The sequence below is a fragment of the Delphinapterus leucas genome, chromosome 12, assembly GCF_059928025.1.
Source record: "Delphinapterus leucas isolate spDelLeu-1000000601 "Yukka" chromosome 12, BTC_Dleu_Yukka2, whole genome shotgun sequence".
Classification (NCBI taxonomy): Eukaryota; Metazoa; Chordata; class Mammalia; order Artiodactyla; family Monodontidae; genus Delphinapterus; species Delphinapterus leucas.
The window spans coordinates 23360609-23376899 of record NC_143140.1 but is presented as its reverse complement, the minus strand read 5'-3'; the positions used below and the strand labels follow the sequence as shown (position 1 = coordinate 23376899).

Genomic DNA, 16291 nt, shown 5'->3' with positions numbered 1-16291 from the left:
GGTGCGGGGGCTTTTCATTGCGGTGGCTTCTCTTGTTGCGGAGCACGGGCTCTAGGTGCGCGGGCTCAGTACTTATGGCTCGCGGTCTCTAGGCGCGTGGGCTTCAGTAGTTGTGGCGCCTGGGCTTAGTTGCTCCGCGGCATGTGGGATCCTCCCAGACTAGGGCTCGAACCCTTGTTCCCTGCATTGGCAGGCGGATTCTTAACCACTGCGCCACCAGGGAAATCCCGAAAATTATTATGTGGGGGATTATCTGGGTGTATAAGTGCTTTGTTCACTATTGGATCCCTATGGCTTACCACAAGTGCCTGACACTGGCTATTGTTAAAATGAATGGACTAATTGAAATGGAATTGGAATAATTCTGCTGCTAAGGAAATACTTATAAAAAGTAACATCTACCATTTAGGAAGTGTTACTATGTGCTAGGCACTCTAAGTGCGATATATCTCTATATAATTACATTTTCACAACCATAAAATGCATTATTGCTCCTGTTTTACAAATGAGGAAACTGAGGCTTCAAAAAAGCAAATTAACTTGTCCAGAGACTGATAAAAAGATTTGACCTTAGGTCAATGCATTCATTTACATTATTGACTTTGCCATTGCTAGCTTCTTTGTGCACGAATATAAAAGTCATGGTACACAGATTATTTTCAAAATCACTCAATTTTAACATTACAAAATAGTTTTTGTTACACGTCAAAGAAGGAAGTAGGGCACTTAGAATAAGGGCCAAAGAGACAGAACACTGTACTGGGAGGGGCAGCAGCAGAGCTAGTCTCCTTTCCCCTTCACTAACGAGCTGTGTGGCTTTGGGCTTCTGCAAGGCAGGCTCCAGAAAGAGTGAAGCTGAATGGGCAGCCCTTAAGACGACATCTTAGTGCAACTCCGTCGTTCTATAGGTGGAGACTAAGTGACTTGCATAATTGACCACGTGGCAGAGCTGCACAGACACCTCCTGACTCCTAGTGTTGTTTGTTCTGAGTTACAGTAACCCTCCCTGAACAAACATTTACTGGGAGCCTACTGTTTCAGGCATTACCAGGCAGGATGTTTCCTTTTCGCTATCCTAGTATCGATTATTGGCTACTTGCTGTCCTCCCTAATTTTTTTCACTCGACCATTTTTAAAATGGCCCTTGGAGGCAGAGTTAAGGGGTAAAAAGCGTAGTACGAGCCTGGCATCAGGCATTGAGTAGCGTGACCTGGTGAGTGGCTTGGGCCGGGTCGTCGGCTGGCCCCACACAGTGATCTAAGAAGGCAGTGACGCCTTCTGACCCAGGGAATGACCCCGGAAAAACCGGGGGTGGGAGCGGCCGGGGAGAGGCGAGGCTGAGTCTCTTTGAGACGACGCCCTGGGCTTTCCTTTGACCCCACTGGTAGGGCGATGGGAGGAAACTCTCTTAGGTGCAAGTTGCCTACGCCTGTGGTTTCTGCTGCGTGGTGACCAAGGCATCCGTCCAGGTCCCCAGAACTCAGTCTCTCCACCAGGGTTTATCCAGGATTCCAAGTCTCTAGTTGCGGGGAGAGGGAGGTTTCTCCTTGGGCGACTGCTGACCCCGTGGGGTGGAGAGACATTTCCACCACCCCCCGTTGGCCTAGAGTCCTCGGCTGCGGCCTTTCCCTGCCCCCGGCTACTGCTGGCTGCCCCAAGGCCGGAGGAGTCAAGTTCCTTTAGGGTGCCAAGGAAAGACCACAATTTAGGCGCTGCCACGCGAGGCCTTCTGGGCAGACACCAGCCAATCCTCCACAGGCATACACTAGCCGCAGCCAATCAGCGCCCGCCTTATTCCTGGGTCCCGCCCGTGCCGGCCTTTCCTCCCTGCCCCTTCTCTAGACGTCTGTAGACGCGGCGGCTGTTGCTGCAGCCGCTTCCGGAGCTGACCCGGGCCTGGGGACCGGCCTCCACTGGCGCCCTTCGTTTTCTTCTGCTACCTTCACTGAGGATGAGTCCCTGCGCGACCGTGTGCCCACCCCGCGGAGACCACCGGAGCATTTTTATCTAGCGACTGGTGAGGGAGGGCTCGGCGCGGCCCGACCGTGCGGAACGGGCAGAGGCAACGGCGTCCCTTGAGTCGTGGGGCGACGGGACAGTGTTATCTTTCCGGAGGGTGCGGATGACCGTGGGCGCCGGTGTCCCGGGTGGGCCGCGGGGAGGGGACTCAGCGGCGCCGAGGCTGCCGGGCTCAGCGAGAGGCGGCGCGGGGCCGGCCGCGTGGCCCGGGTTCCGGCGGCCGCCTCCCCGCTGCCGCCCGGAGCTAATGAATGGTCTGTGCGGGCGCCGCGCTACCTTGCGGTCCTGCCTGCCAAGCCCTCCGGCGACGTCGCGCTGTTAGTTTCTGATAGTTGTCTCGTGTCACTTCCCCTGGAGCCTTGAATTTGAAGCCGTTCCTCGAGGCGCCCACGTCTCTTACCCCATTCGTGGCGTCACAGAAGTTTTAGTTCAGTCTGGGGAGGCTAACGATGAAGTTCAGTGTGAATCTACCTGTTACGTGAAAAGGGACCTGTCCTTTCTTGGGGGGATGGGGGACACAGGATAGAGGCCTTTTGTTCTTGTATCATGTTGCCGATTTCTAAAAAGTTTTAGTTCATCAGCGAAACATGTAACCCTGGTATCCGTGACTCTGGATTTCCAACGTAGGTAGTAAAACTTAAAGGGTGTTAGCTGGACAGGATATTTTTCAGGAAGCAGAGATTGATGTAGCATCTTTTTTTTTTTTTTTTTTTCTCATGCCTGGAAGTAGGGCGTTTGAAAGTCGAGATTTATCATAAGTACTAAAAGAATGTGACTTTTATGAGTGGTAGTGTTTCTATGCCCATGTTGTGCGAATTCACGTCCTTCCATAGCTCCTTGATCTTTTCACTGCCCTTTTTATTTTAAATTCCTTGATTTTTTTTTATAGGTTTTAGAAACTGATATAGGGCAGATAAGGGCAGAAAGAGATGTTTTCTAAAAAGAATTAGAGTATAGATATTTGCTGAAAGTACAGATTTAGTTAAAGCGGTTTACTTCAAGGAATTTAAAAAATGGTTTTCCATTTAAAAATTAAAAAAAGACTTGTGTCCAGGCAGACGTAGAGAACAGACTTGAGGACACTGGGAGGGGGAAAGGTAAGCTGGGACGAAGTGAGAGAGTGACATGGACATATATACACTACCAAATGTAAAATAGCTAGTGGGAAGCAGCCACATAGCACAGTACTTTGCAACCACCTAGAGGGATGGGATAAGGAGGGTGGGAGGGAGATGCAAGAGGGAGGGCATATGGGGATATACGTATGCACATACGTATGCATATAGCTGATTCACTTTATTATAGAGCAGAAACTAACACAACATTGTAACGCAATTATAGTCCAATAAAGATGTTAAAAAAAACACAACTTTTGTCCAGGGCTTTCAGTATGCTAAATTCTACATTATGCTTCGGAACCATAAAGTTCAATAGACCATATTGCATAAGGAGCTCAGTGTTACTTGGTTAATTATTATAAATGATGTCAAAGTTAGTTTATTCTTTCTTTCTTTCTTTCTTTTTTTATCATCTTTTGGCCGTGCCATGTGGCATGCGGTATCTTAGTTCCCCTACCAGGGATCGAACCCGGCACCCCTTGCCGTGGAAGTGCAAAGTCTTAACCACTGGACTGCCAGGGAAGTCCCTTTATTATCATTAATAGGGCAGTAATTCTTTGCCACCTCCAGAGATGTGCTTGCCCCCTAGAATTTGGGGAATTGTTCAATTGTGAAGCTGGGTTTTGCACTAATAAAATATTGAAGTTTCTATCCTTTGTACCTAGAGAATAACTGAGAAAACAGAATAAAATACAGTATCGATAAAGCTAAATTATTAATTTCCTAAAGTAGTAAGTCTTGATGTTTTAAAATTATGTGAACTATTTTTAGGGCTTACAGAAGGAATTTAAAATTTTTTAAATTCATCAATTATGAGTTGCTATAATTTGTAGCTTTGTGACAGTTAATATAGATACAAGTTTTTAAGGAAGGTATTTTGATTTTAGAGAGCTCTTTAAAAATTTAAGCCTACTTGTTGAATACATATTATATTTAGTGACAAATGTGAGTAAGTATGGCATTCTCTTCCCTGCCTTAAGGAGCTTTATGTGAGTCAAGGTCCACACTTTTACAAGGCATGTTGTCATCACTTTGCAGATGAAGAAATTGAAGATTAGGAAGATTAAGCTACTTGACCAAGGTTTTAGATAATAGGAACCCAATTCCTAGTTAATACATACAGGGCAATACAGGCTGGAAAGAGGATTAAATTAGTTCATTTATGTAAAGCACTATGCTTGTCCACGTGAAAGTTCAAAAGATAGTAGATGTAATGTTTGTAAGCCATGGACAAGTTGGCAGCCCTGTAAAGGTTTGGGTAAAAACATTCCAAGCAGAAAGGGCTTTGATATCGTTATTCTGTTTTTTTGATCAATATATCACTATGTTCCTTTTTCCTTCGTAACATTTCTTGGGTGCTTACATGTGCATGAATTGTCTCATTTATTTTTCAGAACAATTCAGGAGATAAATCGTTTTTATTCCCTTTTTACAAGTGAGAGAATTGAAGCTTAGGCAGCTGTTATGTGCCCAGGGTCATTTAGTTAGTGGTTACTAGCTCAGTGTTCTGAATTCACAGTCTGAACTTTGTGTGCTACGTGGTTGCCAAGTCTAACTGGCATCCTCTTCCTGAGGTCACAAGGCTATTAACACATGAAATATAGATATTGGTTCATTTTGGTCTTGGATATGTGAGAGAATAGCATGATCAGATTTGTGTTTTAGGAAGATAACTGAACTCTTCACCAAGGTTAAATAGGATTGTGAGCCATTGTTGAGGGCTCAACCTCTACTGGCTGGCACCTTTGTGGTGGACCAGTCTGCAAGGTTAACAATCACCTCTTCCACCTCAATTTCTCATCAACACTTTGTATTCATCACATATAAAGCAAAAATTTTCTCCTTTAATTTCTATTTGTTCCTTTTGTTTTCAGTTTGTTTTATTTTTCAATTTACGAAGTATTTACCCTTTACTCTTCTTCTTGGCTGCTCTATCTGTAGTCAAGCCAGAAACCTAGGAGTTGACCACATCTTGTCAACTCAAGGCCCTAAATATGTTTCAGAATTGCTCACTTTCATTATCCCTGAAGAAAGGCACATAAGGCTGTCTGTAATCTAGTTCATCCCTGTGTATATATTAGGCCATATGCATTTCTGTCTTCTGAATTACTTAGATTTCAGAATGGACCAAGGTGATTTTAGTGCTTTTATATTTACTGTTACTTCTGCCTCAAATGCCCACTGGCCCTGAATTTATCAGGCAAACACATACTCACCTCATCTCCTTTGAGGAATCTTCCCTTTATCCCTCTTGTTGACTCCCCATTCCTGTGAGTCACTTATTATATCTTTATCATAGGTTTTAATCATGATATATTTTTAGTACTTGCTTAAATAAAAATCATTCTCCTCTACCAAACTGTGCCCCACTGATGGTAGAGACTGCGTAATAGATAATAAATCTCGTTCAGTCAATACAGTTGTTAAATGAGCTATATTTTCACTTAAATATTGTCCATGAGTCTGTACTAGAATATCTGGAATATTGAAGTCCTATGTATTTTTGTTTTCGCAGTACCTTGTGACCTGCAGATGCACTGAAGAGGCAGCATAGTGGTGTAGAAATAGCTTGGAGTTTACTGTGAGATAGATCTGTGTTTGAATTCTAACTCCTCTTTTACTGATAGTGTGATTTGGGTGGCTTACTTAACCGCTTTGATGTAAAATATCACATCATGTAAAATATCCCATGCTTAAAAGTATTTGCTTTCTTTGGCTTCAATAAGCATTTGTTGAAAGCATGAATAAGATTAACGCTAGGCATTGGGCCAGGAATTTAGGAAAGATGTTGAGGGCAGGAGACAGATTTGAGGATTATGAGCACAGGTTAAAGTTAACATGAAGAGATTGAAATTACGCAGGGTGAGTATGAATTAGAGAGGAAAAGAAGACTGAAGGTGGAACATTGAGAGAAGCCTAATATTTGGAGGTCAGGGGAAGGGAAAATGCCCTTGGAAGAAGTGGTAGGAGAGAGATCCCATGCATAAATGCTTCAGTGGTTCCCTATGCTTTCAGTACTCCTTTCTAGATTCCTTACGAGAATGTCGTGGTCATGACTCGAAAGCAGAGAAGTCAAGTAACATTACCAAAAGTATTTGGCAATTTGGAGGTCATTGGTAACCTTAGTATGTGTGGTTTCATAGGAGAAGAATGCTTGGAAACTAGTAGCAGAGACATTGAAGCCCAAACATGAACTTTGGAATAAAAATTTCTTATCTTTCTGTTACTGAAGAAATGATAGTAATAAAAGCTGCTTTTTTTTTTTTTTTTTTTTTTTTGCGGTACGCGGGCCTCTCACTGTTGTGGCCTCTCCCGTTGCGGAGAACAGGCTCCGGACGCGCAGGCTCAGCGGCCATGGCTCACGGGCCCAGCTGCTCCGCGGCATGTGGGATCCTCCCGGACCGGGGCACGAACCCGCGTCCCCCACATCGGCAGGCAGACTCTCAACCACTGTGCCACCAGGGAAGCCCCAAAACTGCTATTTGTTGAATGTACATTTGGTAGCAGGTACCATGATAAGCAGCTTTATTTATCATTACAGTAACCCTTTGAGTTTGGTGGCATTGTCTCCATTTTCAGAAGCAGCAATGAAGGCTTGGAGAGATTAGGTAATTTGTAGAGTTATGTAATTGGCAACAGCTGGCATTGCTATATTTGAATCCAAGTATGTAGGATTCTAAGAAATGTTAGCTCTTAGTCACTTAGTCCCTTCCTAATTTATGTTCATAGTACTCTGTGCCTCTCATTATATATTATAGTATAGTATCACTTTTGTTTATATTTAATATTCTTTTTTCCCTTTTAAGTGTTTAAATTATGTATAGTAACAAATTAGGGAATTCTTTTCTCTTGTATCTTAATTATTTCCTGTTGGGTTTGAGCTATTCACATAAGTAGTTCCTTTCAGGTATTAGGAAGACACTGAAAACACAAAGATGGCAAAAGTTTAGAGCCTCAAAGGGATGAAATTAACTACATGTGACTATTTTGCCATCTGTCATGTTTTCCAGTTTAAACATTTTAAACTACTTGAGGCTTTGGTACTTTTTTCATGTCAACTAACTACCAGACACTTTGCTTATTTATATATAGTCTAGTAGAAACAGAACTGGAGCTAGAAAGGGCTAGGAGTTATCTGTGTCTGTGCTATCATTTCCAGATGGGGAAATCAGAATAGTTAAGAACTAGTTAGGTTTAGGATTTCTGACTTAGTGTGGTTTGAAATGGGAGTGGAAAGTACAGATTTGGAATGTTTATGGCTGGTGCACAGAAATTTTTCCTATACATATATGTAAACTCACTTGTGCCCCTCTAAATAGTTTTATAACCGTTTTTCCTCTGTCATTCAGATAAATACAGTAGTCTCTTGGTATCACCGGGGCATTGGCTCTAGGACCCCAACGGATACCAAAATCTACAGATGCTCAAGTCCCTTATATAAAATGGCATAGTATTTGTATATAACCTACATATATTCTCCAGTATACTTTAAATCATCTCTAGATTACTTAGAATATCTAAATACAGTGTCAGTGCTATGTAAATATGGTTGAACCTTGAACAGCATGGGTCCACTTATACTCGGATTTTCGTCAGTAAATGTGTACTGCAGTACTACAGGATCTGCCTTTGGTTGAAGTTACCCACGTTGAACCGTGAATACCAGGAACCTAGTATAGGGAAAGCCAGCTGTAAGAGGGTCATTGTGTTGTTCAGGGGTCAACTATAGTTGAAAATGCTATGTAAATAGTTGGCCAGCATGAGGCAAATTCAAGCTTTTCTTTTTGGAACTTTCTGGAATTTTAAAATATTTTCAGTTGAAGCTTGGTTCAGTTCATTGTTGTGGAACATGCAGATATGGAGGACCAACTGTATTTTTTTTAATAAATTAAAATGAAAAAAAGTATTTTGTGGAACTTAATTTGATACCTTGGAGAAGAGAATTTATGTAGAATTTCTACTATGAAAGCTTTAAAATCTAGGCATTATAGATGGGTTGACTACTAATTTAAAATCCAAAGCACAAAAATATTGAAAGAAGAAGATAATTAGGAGATTATAAATAAAAAGATGATGGAGAAATGCTTAGAGTAAAGTAGTCCACTCTAGATATAAAATTTCTAATATTTTATATTGGTGGTTAGTTTTCTAACAGGAGATGAAGAAACTGAAGGCTAGTAGCTTTTCAAGTAGTTGACAATGATATTTCATTTCTCCAGATCTGAATGGGCAAAGCAGACACGGTAGCATACTGGAAAAAAGCTAGAGGCTCATGTATGATGGTTGAGTTTTCTAGACTTTCCTGTGTCCTCTCTAATCAATATATTAGCATTTATTTATATTTTTAGGATGTTTATTTTAAAATAGGTATACATATACATGGTAAAGCATTCAGAAGAGGTTAGTAGGAGTAAAAAGTAAGCCTGCCTTCCATATCTGTCTCCAACCATTGGTGGTCTTCCCTAGAGCAACCACTATTAACCATTTTCTTGTGTATTCTTCTAAACATCTTTCATGCATATTCAAGCATAAACATATATGTACATTTTCTCATACGTGGCATTACAGATACATCTAGTTTTAAGAGACATTTCACAATATATCTTGCAGATTATTTCATGTTAGAAAATATATAGCTACTTTATTCTTTTTGATACATGAATAATAATCTGTTGAATGGACCTGCCACAACTATCTTTTAACTATTTAGGTTTTTTCCATGCAGTGATGCATTGAATGTTCTTGTACTTACACCATTTCACACATGGATATAGTTTTACAGGATAAATTCTTAGGAGTAAAACTGAGTCAGAAGGAATGTGCATTTTACATTTTAGTAAATATTACTAAATTGCTGTCCATAAAGACTGTACTGATTTATACTCACCAACAATGGAGTAGAGTTTCTATTTCTTCACAACCGTGTCAATACATAGTAATATCAACCTTTTTGATCTTTGTCATTCTGATAGATAAAAATGGAGTCTCATTATAGTTTTAATTTACATTTCTTTTGAATGATGTCTCTTTCTTTTTAAAAATCCATTTAAATCCACCACCACCCCTTTTTTTTGAGAAATGTGGTCATATTCTTTGACTTTTATTCTGTTGGTCTCTTAATGATTTGTAGAGGTGATATATTAAGGAAAAATTTTCTCCTTTTTTGTCTTTAAAATTTTTTATGTATGTTTTAAATACTTGTAGTGTTTGAATACGTGTAGTCAAGCATACATCTAGGTAAAAGATTACTGCTAATCACAAAGAACAGATATCTCATGTTAATGATTTTAGTGTTTTCCTGTGTATGGGAAGGTGCAAGAATCTGGTCTTCTTACCTACCTAGGAGCCGGTAGATTCAAAGCATAGAATGCTTCATCCTGTTTTTCCCATCCTGAATTTCCCTCAGGATGTACTGTCAGTGGGCTTCTGCAGTGGGTTGCAACTTAACCTTTTGTGTTACTGGCTGATGAGCCACACTCTTCTTTGATGGTTAAAGCAGATGTACAATGTGTGTTTGACAGGCCATAAGACAGGCTGTTTTAGTTAGCATAAAGTTCAAGCCAAATCGTCTATAAGCCAGAATGACTTCCCCATATCTCAGTATGTGAAAATTTTTCCTATCCGTGGAAAGTTTGTTTGTTTTTAACATGCTTAGTTAAATTTATTGATATTAGCAACAATAACAGCAGATAATGCAAAACTGCGGCCATCTGAAAAACAATATCAAGGTGGCTTTGAAGTGCATTTCTTTTAAAAGTTACCTTTGAAATGGACAGGTGACTACAATTCCAGGGCTTGAAAAGCGCTTCAAACACAGGAACAAAGTAATCTCTCTCTCCTTTCCTCCCTTCCCCGACTCCTCCCTCTCTCTCTCCTGTCAAATGACAAAATTAAAACAATTTAGTAACGACTTGGATGTCCTTTGTTCAAGGGAAAACAATGCATGGATTGTGGGGGGGTGGGGGGGAATCAGTGCTCACTGGCGGTGAAGCAATCTTCCAAGGGATTTTGGGCAAGAGAGACTTACAGAATGTTAGAAGAGGCAACTCTGAAGCAGGGTGCGCTTGGCTAGGAGGTTGGGGATTTCCTAATAAGGCGTGCAGGTCCTGTTTTCTAGAGTGAGGTGAACTTGCTAAAGCGGAGTTGGAGAATTAATTGTTGTTAGGTTTCCTTGACAGGTGTGTCCTGTAGGTGCAGACTGACAGGTTTAGATTTGTGCTGTGGGTGAGGCCACTGGGGTGGCCTCCATTTTGGGGGTCCTGATTAAATGCATTAACTTCATCACTCCACATGAACATGTGTACTCGTAATGTCTGGATTCTGAAATAAAGTGTGAGTGAAGTCAAATAACTTAGACATACCACGGATGTGAGAGTCCTTTGACCCTTCCAGTTATCTGTATGGTAACATTTGTAGAATCCGGGCAGACAGGCTGGAGGGTTGCTGCCAAGTGGATCCACTTCCCTTTCTTCCTCAACTTACTCTGGTGGAGGTGGATGGAGCCACCTTTCAATCAGGCTTGTGGCCGAGCAGAACTAACCTCCCTTATCAGAACTGGGAGAGGAGGTCGAGCTTTTGTCAGTGAAGCTCTAACCTTGCCACACATTCCATAGGGAGAAAATATCACAGGAAGGAGGAGTGACTGTCCTATCCGTGAGAAGTTGGTAGGCTCATTTGTTTGCTTGTTTGTTTTTGAAATAGGAATTAGGGGCACTTAAATATGGAGGTAATTGTACTGTAAAATACTTGAGCAAGAGATAGATTGTGTAGTTTTTACTCTTTCTCCTTCTCTTCTAGGTCCCACTTGCAATCATGGATATTTGAAAGGAGCGGACAGTGTGGAGGGGGAGCTCCCCTCCTCCTCCCCGTGGTGCTTGACTCCAGGAATAATTTATAAACTGTGGAAAGCTTTTTTTTAAATAAAGAACTTGTGTTTGATATAAACTTGATAGGGCTATTTATAATTTTTGGATTTAAGTGCCAAAATAAATTGTACAAATCTATATAGTTTTATACTGTTGCCATGAGGATTTAAATTATAATCCTAAACAGGCCATTTATTCTCTATAAATCTTTCTGAATAGCACCTTTGTGTCCTGGCTTTTTCATTTTTTAAAATTATCTGACTGTTCAGAAGAAGTAAGCTGCATTAAAACAATTAGGATGAATTCTCCCATGCCTGACTGCACATCAAAATGTCGATCCCTGAAGCATGCTTTGGATGTCCTTTCTGTGGTAACAAAGGGGAGTGAAAACCAGATTAAGGCCTTTCTCTCCAGTCATTGTTACAATGCTGCAACTATCAAGGATGCCTTTGGCAGAAATGCCCTCCACCTTGTTTCCTCCTGTGGAAAGAAAGGAGTGTTAGATTGGCTTATTGAGAAAGGAGTGGATCCATTGGTGAAAGACAAGGAGTCAGGATGGACAGCTTTGCATAGAAGCGTTTTTTATGGACATATTGATTGTGTTTGGTCTCTGTTGAAGGTAAGTGTCATTTGTTTATTTAAAACTATTTGGTCTGGCATGTGTTTTTCTTAATCTTTTTCCACTTACTTTCCAAAAGAGATTTGAGTTCTTATCAGTTGTTTGATATCTTTTACTATTATAACTCATCTTTAGAATTCAAATCTCGTATATCCTTTTAATTTAAACCTTTTATGATGTAAAATTTTAAACATATACCAAAGTTTACAATGTATCATGAACTGTTGGCCAATTTTGTGTTATGTATGTCTCCACTGACTTTCTCCACCCCATGTTATTTTGAAGTGAATCCCACTTTGTCATTTACTCAGTACTATATATCTTTTAGTATTTTTAAGAAATACAGTTTCCTTTTGTATAACTATGTTATTATCTACTTTAGAAGGGCACTGGTTATTGAAATCACTTAGGGACTATGTTTTGAGTAGTGTGTTTATTTCTTGTTTGGCTAGGATAAAGTTTTTATAGTTCTTTAAAAAAATAATTAGAATCAGGGCTTCCCTGGTGGCACAGTGGTTAAGAATCTGCCTGCCAGTGCAGGGGACACAAGTTCAATCCCTGGTCTGGGAAGATCCCACATGCCGCGGAGCAGCTAGGCCCATGTGCCACAACTACTGAAGCCCGCGCACCTAGAGCCCACGTGCCACAACTACTGAAGCCCACACACCTAGAGCCCGGGCTCCGCAACAAGAGAAGCCACCACAATGAGAAGCCAGCACACCGCAACGAAGAGTAGCCCCCACTCGCCACAACTGGAGAATGCCCACGCGCAGCAACGAAGACCCAATGCAGCCAAAAATAAAATAAATAAAATAACTTTATTAAAAAAAAATCTACCTCTAAAAAAAATAATTAGAATCAGTTTATTTTAAATTTCCCATCAAGTAGATTAAGATTAAATCTCGGTTTGTTGTACTGTTTAGCCAAATAATATGAAGTGTTTTGGTATATACCCTGATGGATGTCATTTCACTAATGAATGCAAATTAAAAACTGTTAGAAGTCATGAGTTTTAAATTGAACAATTAGCTTGTGTATAGGCATTTAGTCATGTTTGTGGAGGACCAGAGAAGAACAAAGCAGTTCCTGTCCTCAAGGCACTTGTGGTCACATTAGGGCATTAGGGTGCTTATCTTCAGTGTCTTTATCTTTGGTGTCTGTTTTTTGTTTTTGTTTTAAATTTTATTTATTGGTTGATTGATTGATTGGCTGCGTTGGGTGCGCGGGCTTTCTCTAGTTGCGGGGAGCGGGGGCTACTCTTCATTGCGGTGCACGGGCTTCTCATTGCGGTGGCTTCTCGTTGTGGATCACGGGCTCTAGGTGTGTGGGCTTCAGTAGTTGTGGCACGTGGGCTCAGTAGTTGTGGCTCACAGGCTCTAGAGTTCAGGCTCAGTAGCTGTGGCGCACGGGCCTAGTTCCTCCGTGGCGTGTGGGATCTTCCCGGACCAGGAGCGCAGGCTCAGTAACTGTGGCGCACGGGCCTAGTTCCTCCGTGGCATGTGGGATCTTCCCGGGCCAGGGCTCGAACCCGTGCCCCCTGCATTGGCAGGCAGATTCTTAACCACTGTGCCACCAGGGAAGTCCTGGTGTCTGTTTTTGACTTCAGAAAAATTGTTTACATAGTGGTCTTTAGGTGGTAACATTTACTGATCAAAATAATTTTCAGTATGTGTTAATAGCAAAATATCCTTTTTTGGAGCTAAACTATCTAGGTTTACTACTTACCGAGTCCTCTTGGATGAGTTACTAAATCTTGAACCTCAGTTTCATCTATAAAAAGAGGATAATAGTGGTACCTTCCTTAATTTTTTTCCCCCCAGGGAGTTTCAGTGAAGAAAATCTTTTCTTAAGTTTATTAATAGTACTGTTAATTCCTCTTATATCTAATACCTTTGGGTATCAGTTTAATTCCCCTATTGTAATCTCTTTTATAGGAAAAGCTAGGTTAGTAAGAGTTAAAGCATCTATCAGCTCTACTTCTACCCTTTCCCACCAGTTTCTGCTGGAAAATTAGATGACTGCCAATCCTTTCAAGCTTGAGAGTGTCCTTGGATTTTCTGCCATCCTAGGGTTGCCATTCCGGTGTTAGGATTTGGGGCTTCCGTTTGAAATAGGTTCTGGTCTGAATTTTGGACCTTCCCTCCCTTTGGGTTTCATTTCCCTTTAGAAATCCTCAATCATCCTCGCCACCTTGGCTAGGAGAAGCCAGGAAATGGTGCCTTGGGCCACCTTGCTCTTGGCTTGACTGCCATCATCATCAGAGTCCTTCTGATCCGTGATAGACACTTAACGGGGATGCTTCCCGCTGATAAAAACATTCCCACAGAAACCTCTTTCATCCATTTAGTATTCGAATGTTGCTGTAAGCCATCTGCATTTTTTTAGCACAGACTTCTTTCCCCTTTTAACGCTCCTTTAATTGGAAGGGCTGCAATGATGGGGTGTTCATGTCAGTTCCACTTCTGGTGATAGCGCTATAGCATTTAAGGTGTTACAGACTAGCAAGAAGAGACTATACAGAAAAACACATTTTAAATGAATTACATTTGATAAAAACTTTACAGGTATGAAATTTTAAAACTAAGTGCTAAAATTGTACAATAAATAAACACCCATGCTATCAGTTCCTGATTGCCAAAGATGAAAAACCTCAGCAGAAACTCCTTGTCTACCAAAAGCCAGAGTAGAAACAGCATATCTTATGCAGCTTTTCATTACCTTCTCGATTCCGTGACAGGAGGCATGTTTATGTTTGTAGGGTCCTGCTGTGTCTGTTACCTCTATACCGTTTTTCTTTAATTTTGGTGGTTTACTTATATTACTAACCTGGAAGAACTTGCTTTAATTTTTCCCATTTGTAAATGGAAGAACTCACTGAATCATGAGATTGTGTGGATTAAGTGATAATACTGTTTGTAAAGTATTTGGAATACATTTTCTTTTTTTTAGTGCCTAATGTGTACTAGGCAACGATCTAAGTGCTAGGAATATTGTAATGGGAAAAAAAAGAATCCTTTGCTTGTTTGTTGGTTTGTTTTTTGGTTATACTTAGATGCTATTTAATAAGGTAATGAATTTACCTACTATTTTGGGGATATGTAAAGAGTTGATCTTTTAATAAATGGGATAGAGTAGACTACACACGGATGCTCCTACCTTTAGAGTTTAAGGTGAGCATATTAGAAAGTGTCAGAGACCACCATATGTAGGGAGCTGTAAAGGCAAAAAAGTGTGGCTAGTTCTTCATGCAGTTGGGGCTGCTTAGGATGGTGCCAACTGTATGTAGTCTTATTAGGGTCCAGGTGGTATATATATAATAAAGTTTAGGACACATTTATAAAACTGATAAAGTAAACTCTCCAGGGATCCTATTTGTCAGATTCGTAGCTTGGAACACTCTGCCCTGGAATCTACCCTTCTTACCCTTACGAAGGCCAAGCTCAGGTCTTCCCACATGGATTTATCATATCTAACTTTGAAAGTAGCAGGCAACATACACTTTTAAATTTGTTAAGATCTTAGACCGCTTCTGGATTTTGTTTTATTTGTTAGCTCACTAACGAGTATTTTCGTTCATTGACAACCCTTGTGAAATCAAGTGTTATAACAATCTGGAACCATCTTGATTTTAATTTATTAAAATCCATTGTTACGAGGTAAGAGGAGATGCTCTTTCTTAAGTAACCCAAAAAGAGTATTCCAACATGTTGTGGTTAGAGTTTAAAAACTTCATGGTTCATCTCAACCTGTAACTGCCCAGGTAAACTGTGGGTGTAGATAGATAGGCAGTGATCACTCACACGAATTAAAATTATTGTTGAATGCCATATTAAACTATCAGCAAATATTAAAAGTTATTTATGAAAAGGAGGACATTTTGTGTTTAAAAAACTGTATGTAATAATAATAATATGAATTGAACATTGCTCTATTTCTCCCCTCCTCCAGTTATATTTTAAAAACAGTAAATAATGGTGCTAGGGATAGGGTGTGCTAACTGCCTTAAATAAATGGGACAGAAAATGTTCTGTTTCATGTTTGAATTCTGGAGATATAAAGCTACAGATTACTTTAAATTCATTCTTAAAACACACACACGTGCATTCTCGGGTTTTTTTTCGATACAATCTAACTATAAGTGGTAAGAGACAATGCTCTGAAAATTTAAGTAGAAAATTTTAAGTGGAAAAATACAAAAATATATATCACACAAGTAGAAATAAAGGAGTATAATTGTCTTCATGTCAGTAATAGACGTAAATGGAATTCAAGGCAAAAAGGTGGAGGATAGGTGATCACATTATATACAGTAAATCCTAAAAAACACATATATAAAAAGTAAGAAGTATTCTTTGCCATTGTGTAGAAATCTTTACAGCCCTTAGCTGGATGTGGAGTTTGGCTCTTTAAATACGAAAAAAAAAGCATGTGTGTGTACATACACACATAGACCCAGACCAAAAGTTAGGGCCTTCTCAGTAACTGACCTGACTTACCACGGAAAACTTTCATATCTATTTCATTTTGATTTGGTTTTCATTTTGATTTTAAATGTTATTTTATTTGTTCACATTTTCTGATTCTTCTTTATTTACCCAAGAATTGGATATTCGCTTTCTCTTAGTTTTCTTTTATGTGAGAAATAAATGTGTATGAGCATAGGAGATAAT

The 16291-nt window shown here is 40.2% G+C and overlaps 1 protein-coding gene across 10 annotated transcripts in view; it reads left to right on the top strand.

Annotated features, from left to right (window-relative positions):
- The first annotated feature begins 1467 nt into the window (after positions 1-1467).
- Positions 1468-16291, top strand: part of IBTK (inhibitor of Bruton tyrosine kinase) — a 95295-nt gene continuing 80471 nt past the window's right edge. For 3 of the 10 annotated variants that reach the window (XR_016395138.1, XR_016395139.1, XM_022590318.2), the window contains exons 1-2: positions 1470-2017; positions 10935-11621. Coding sequence is in view for 6 of the 10 variants with exons in the window: in XM_022590318.2 (XP_022446026.1) it covers positions 11301-11621 (321 nt within the window). In the remaining 4 variants the exon portion in view is untranslated. Of the gene's footprint in view, positions 2018-10139; positions 11622-16291 lie in introns of those variants that run through there. The other 7 variants (XM_022590319.2, XM_089921778.1, XR_016395140.1 and 4 more) reach the window with 6 other exon arrangements.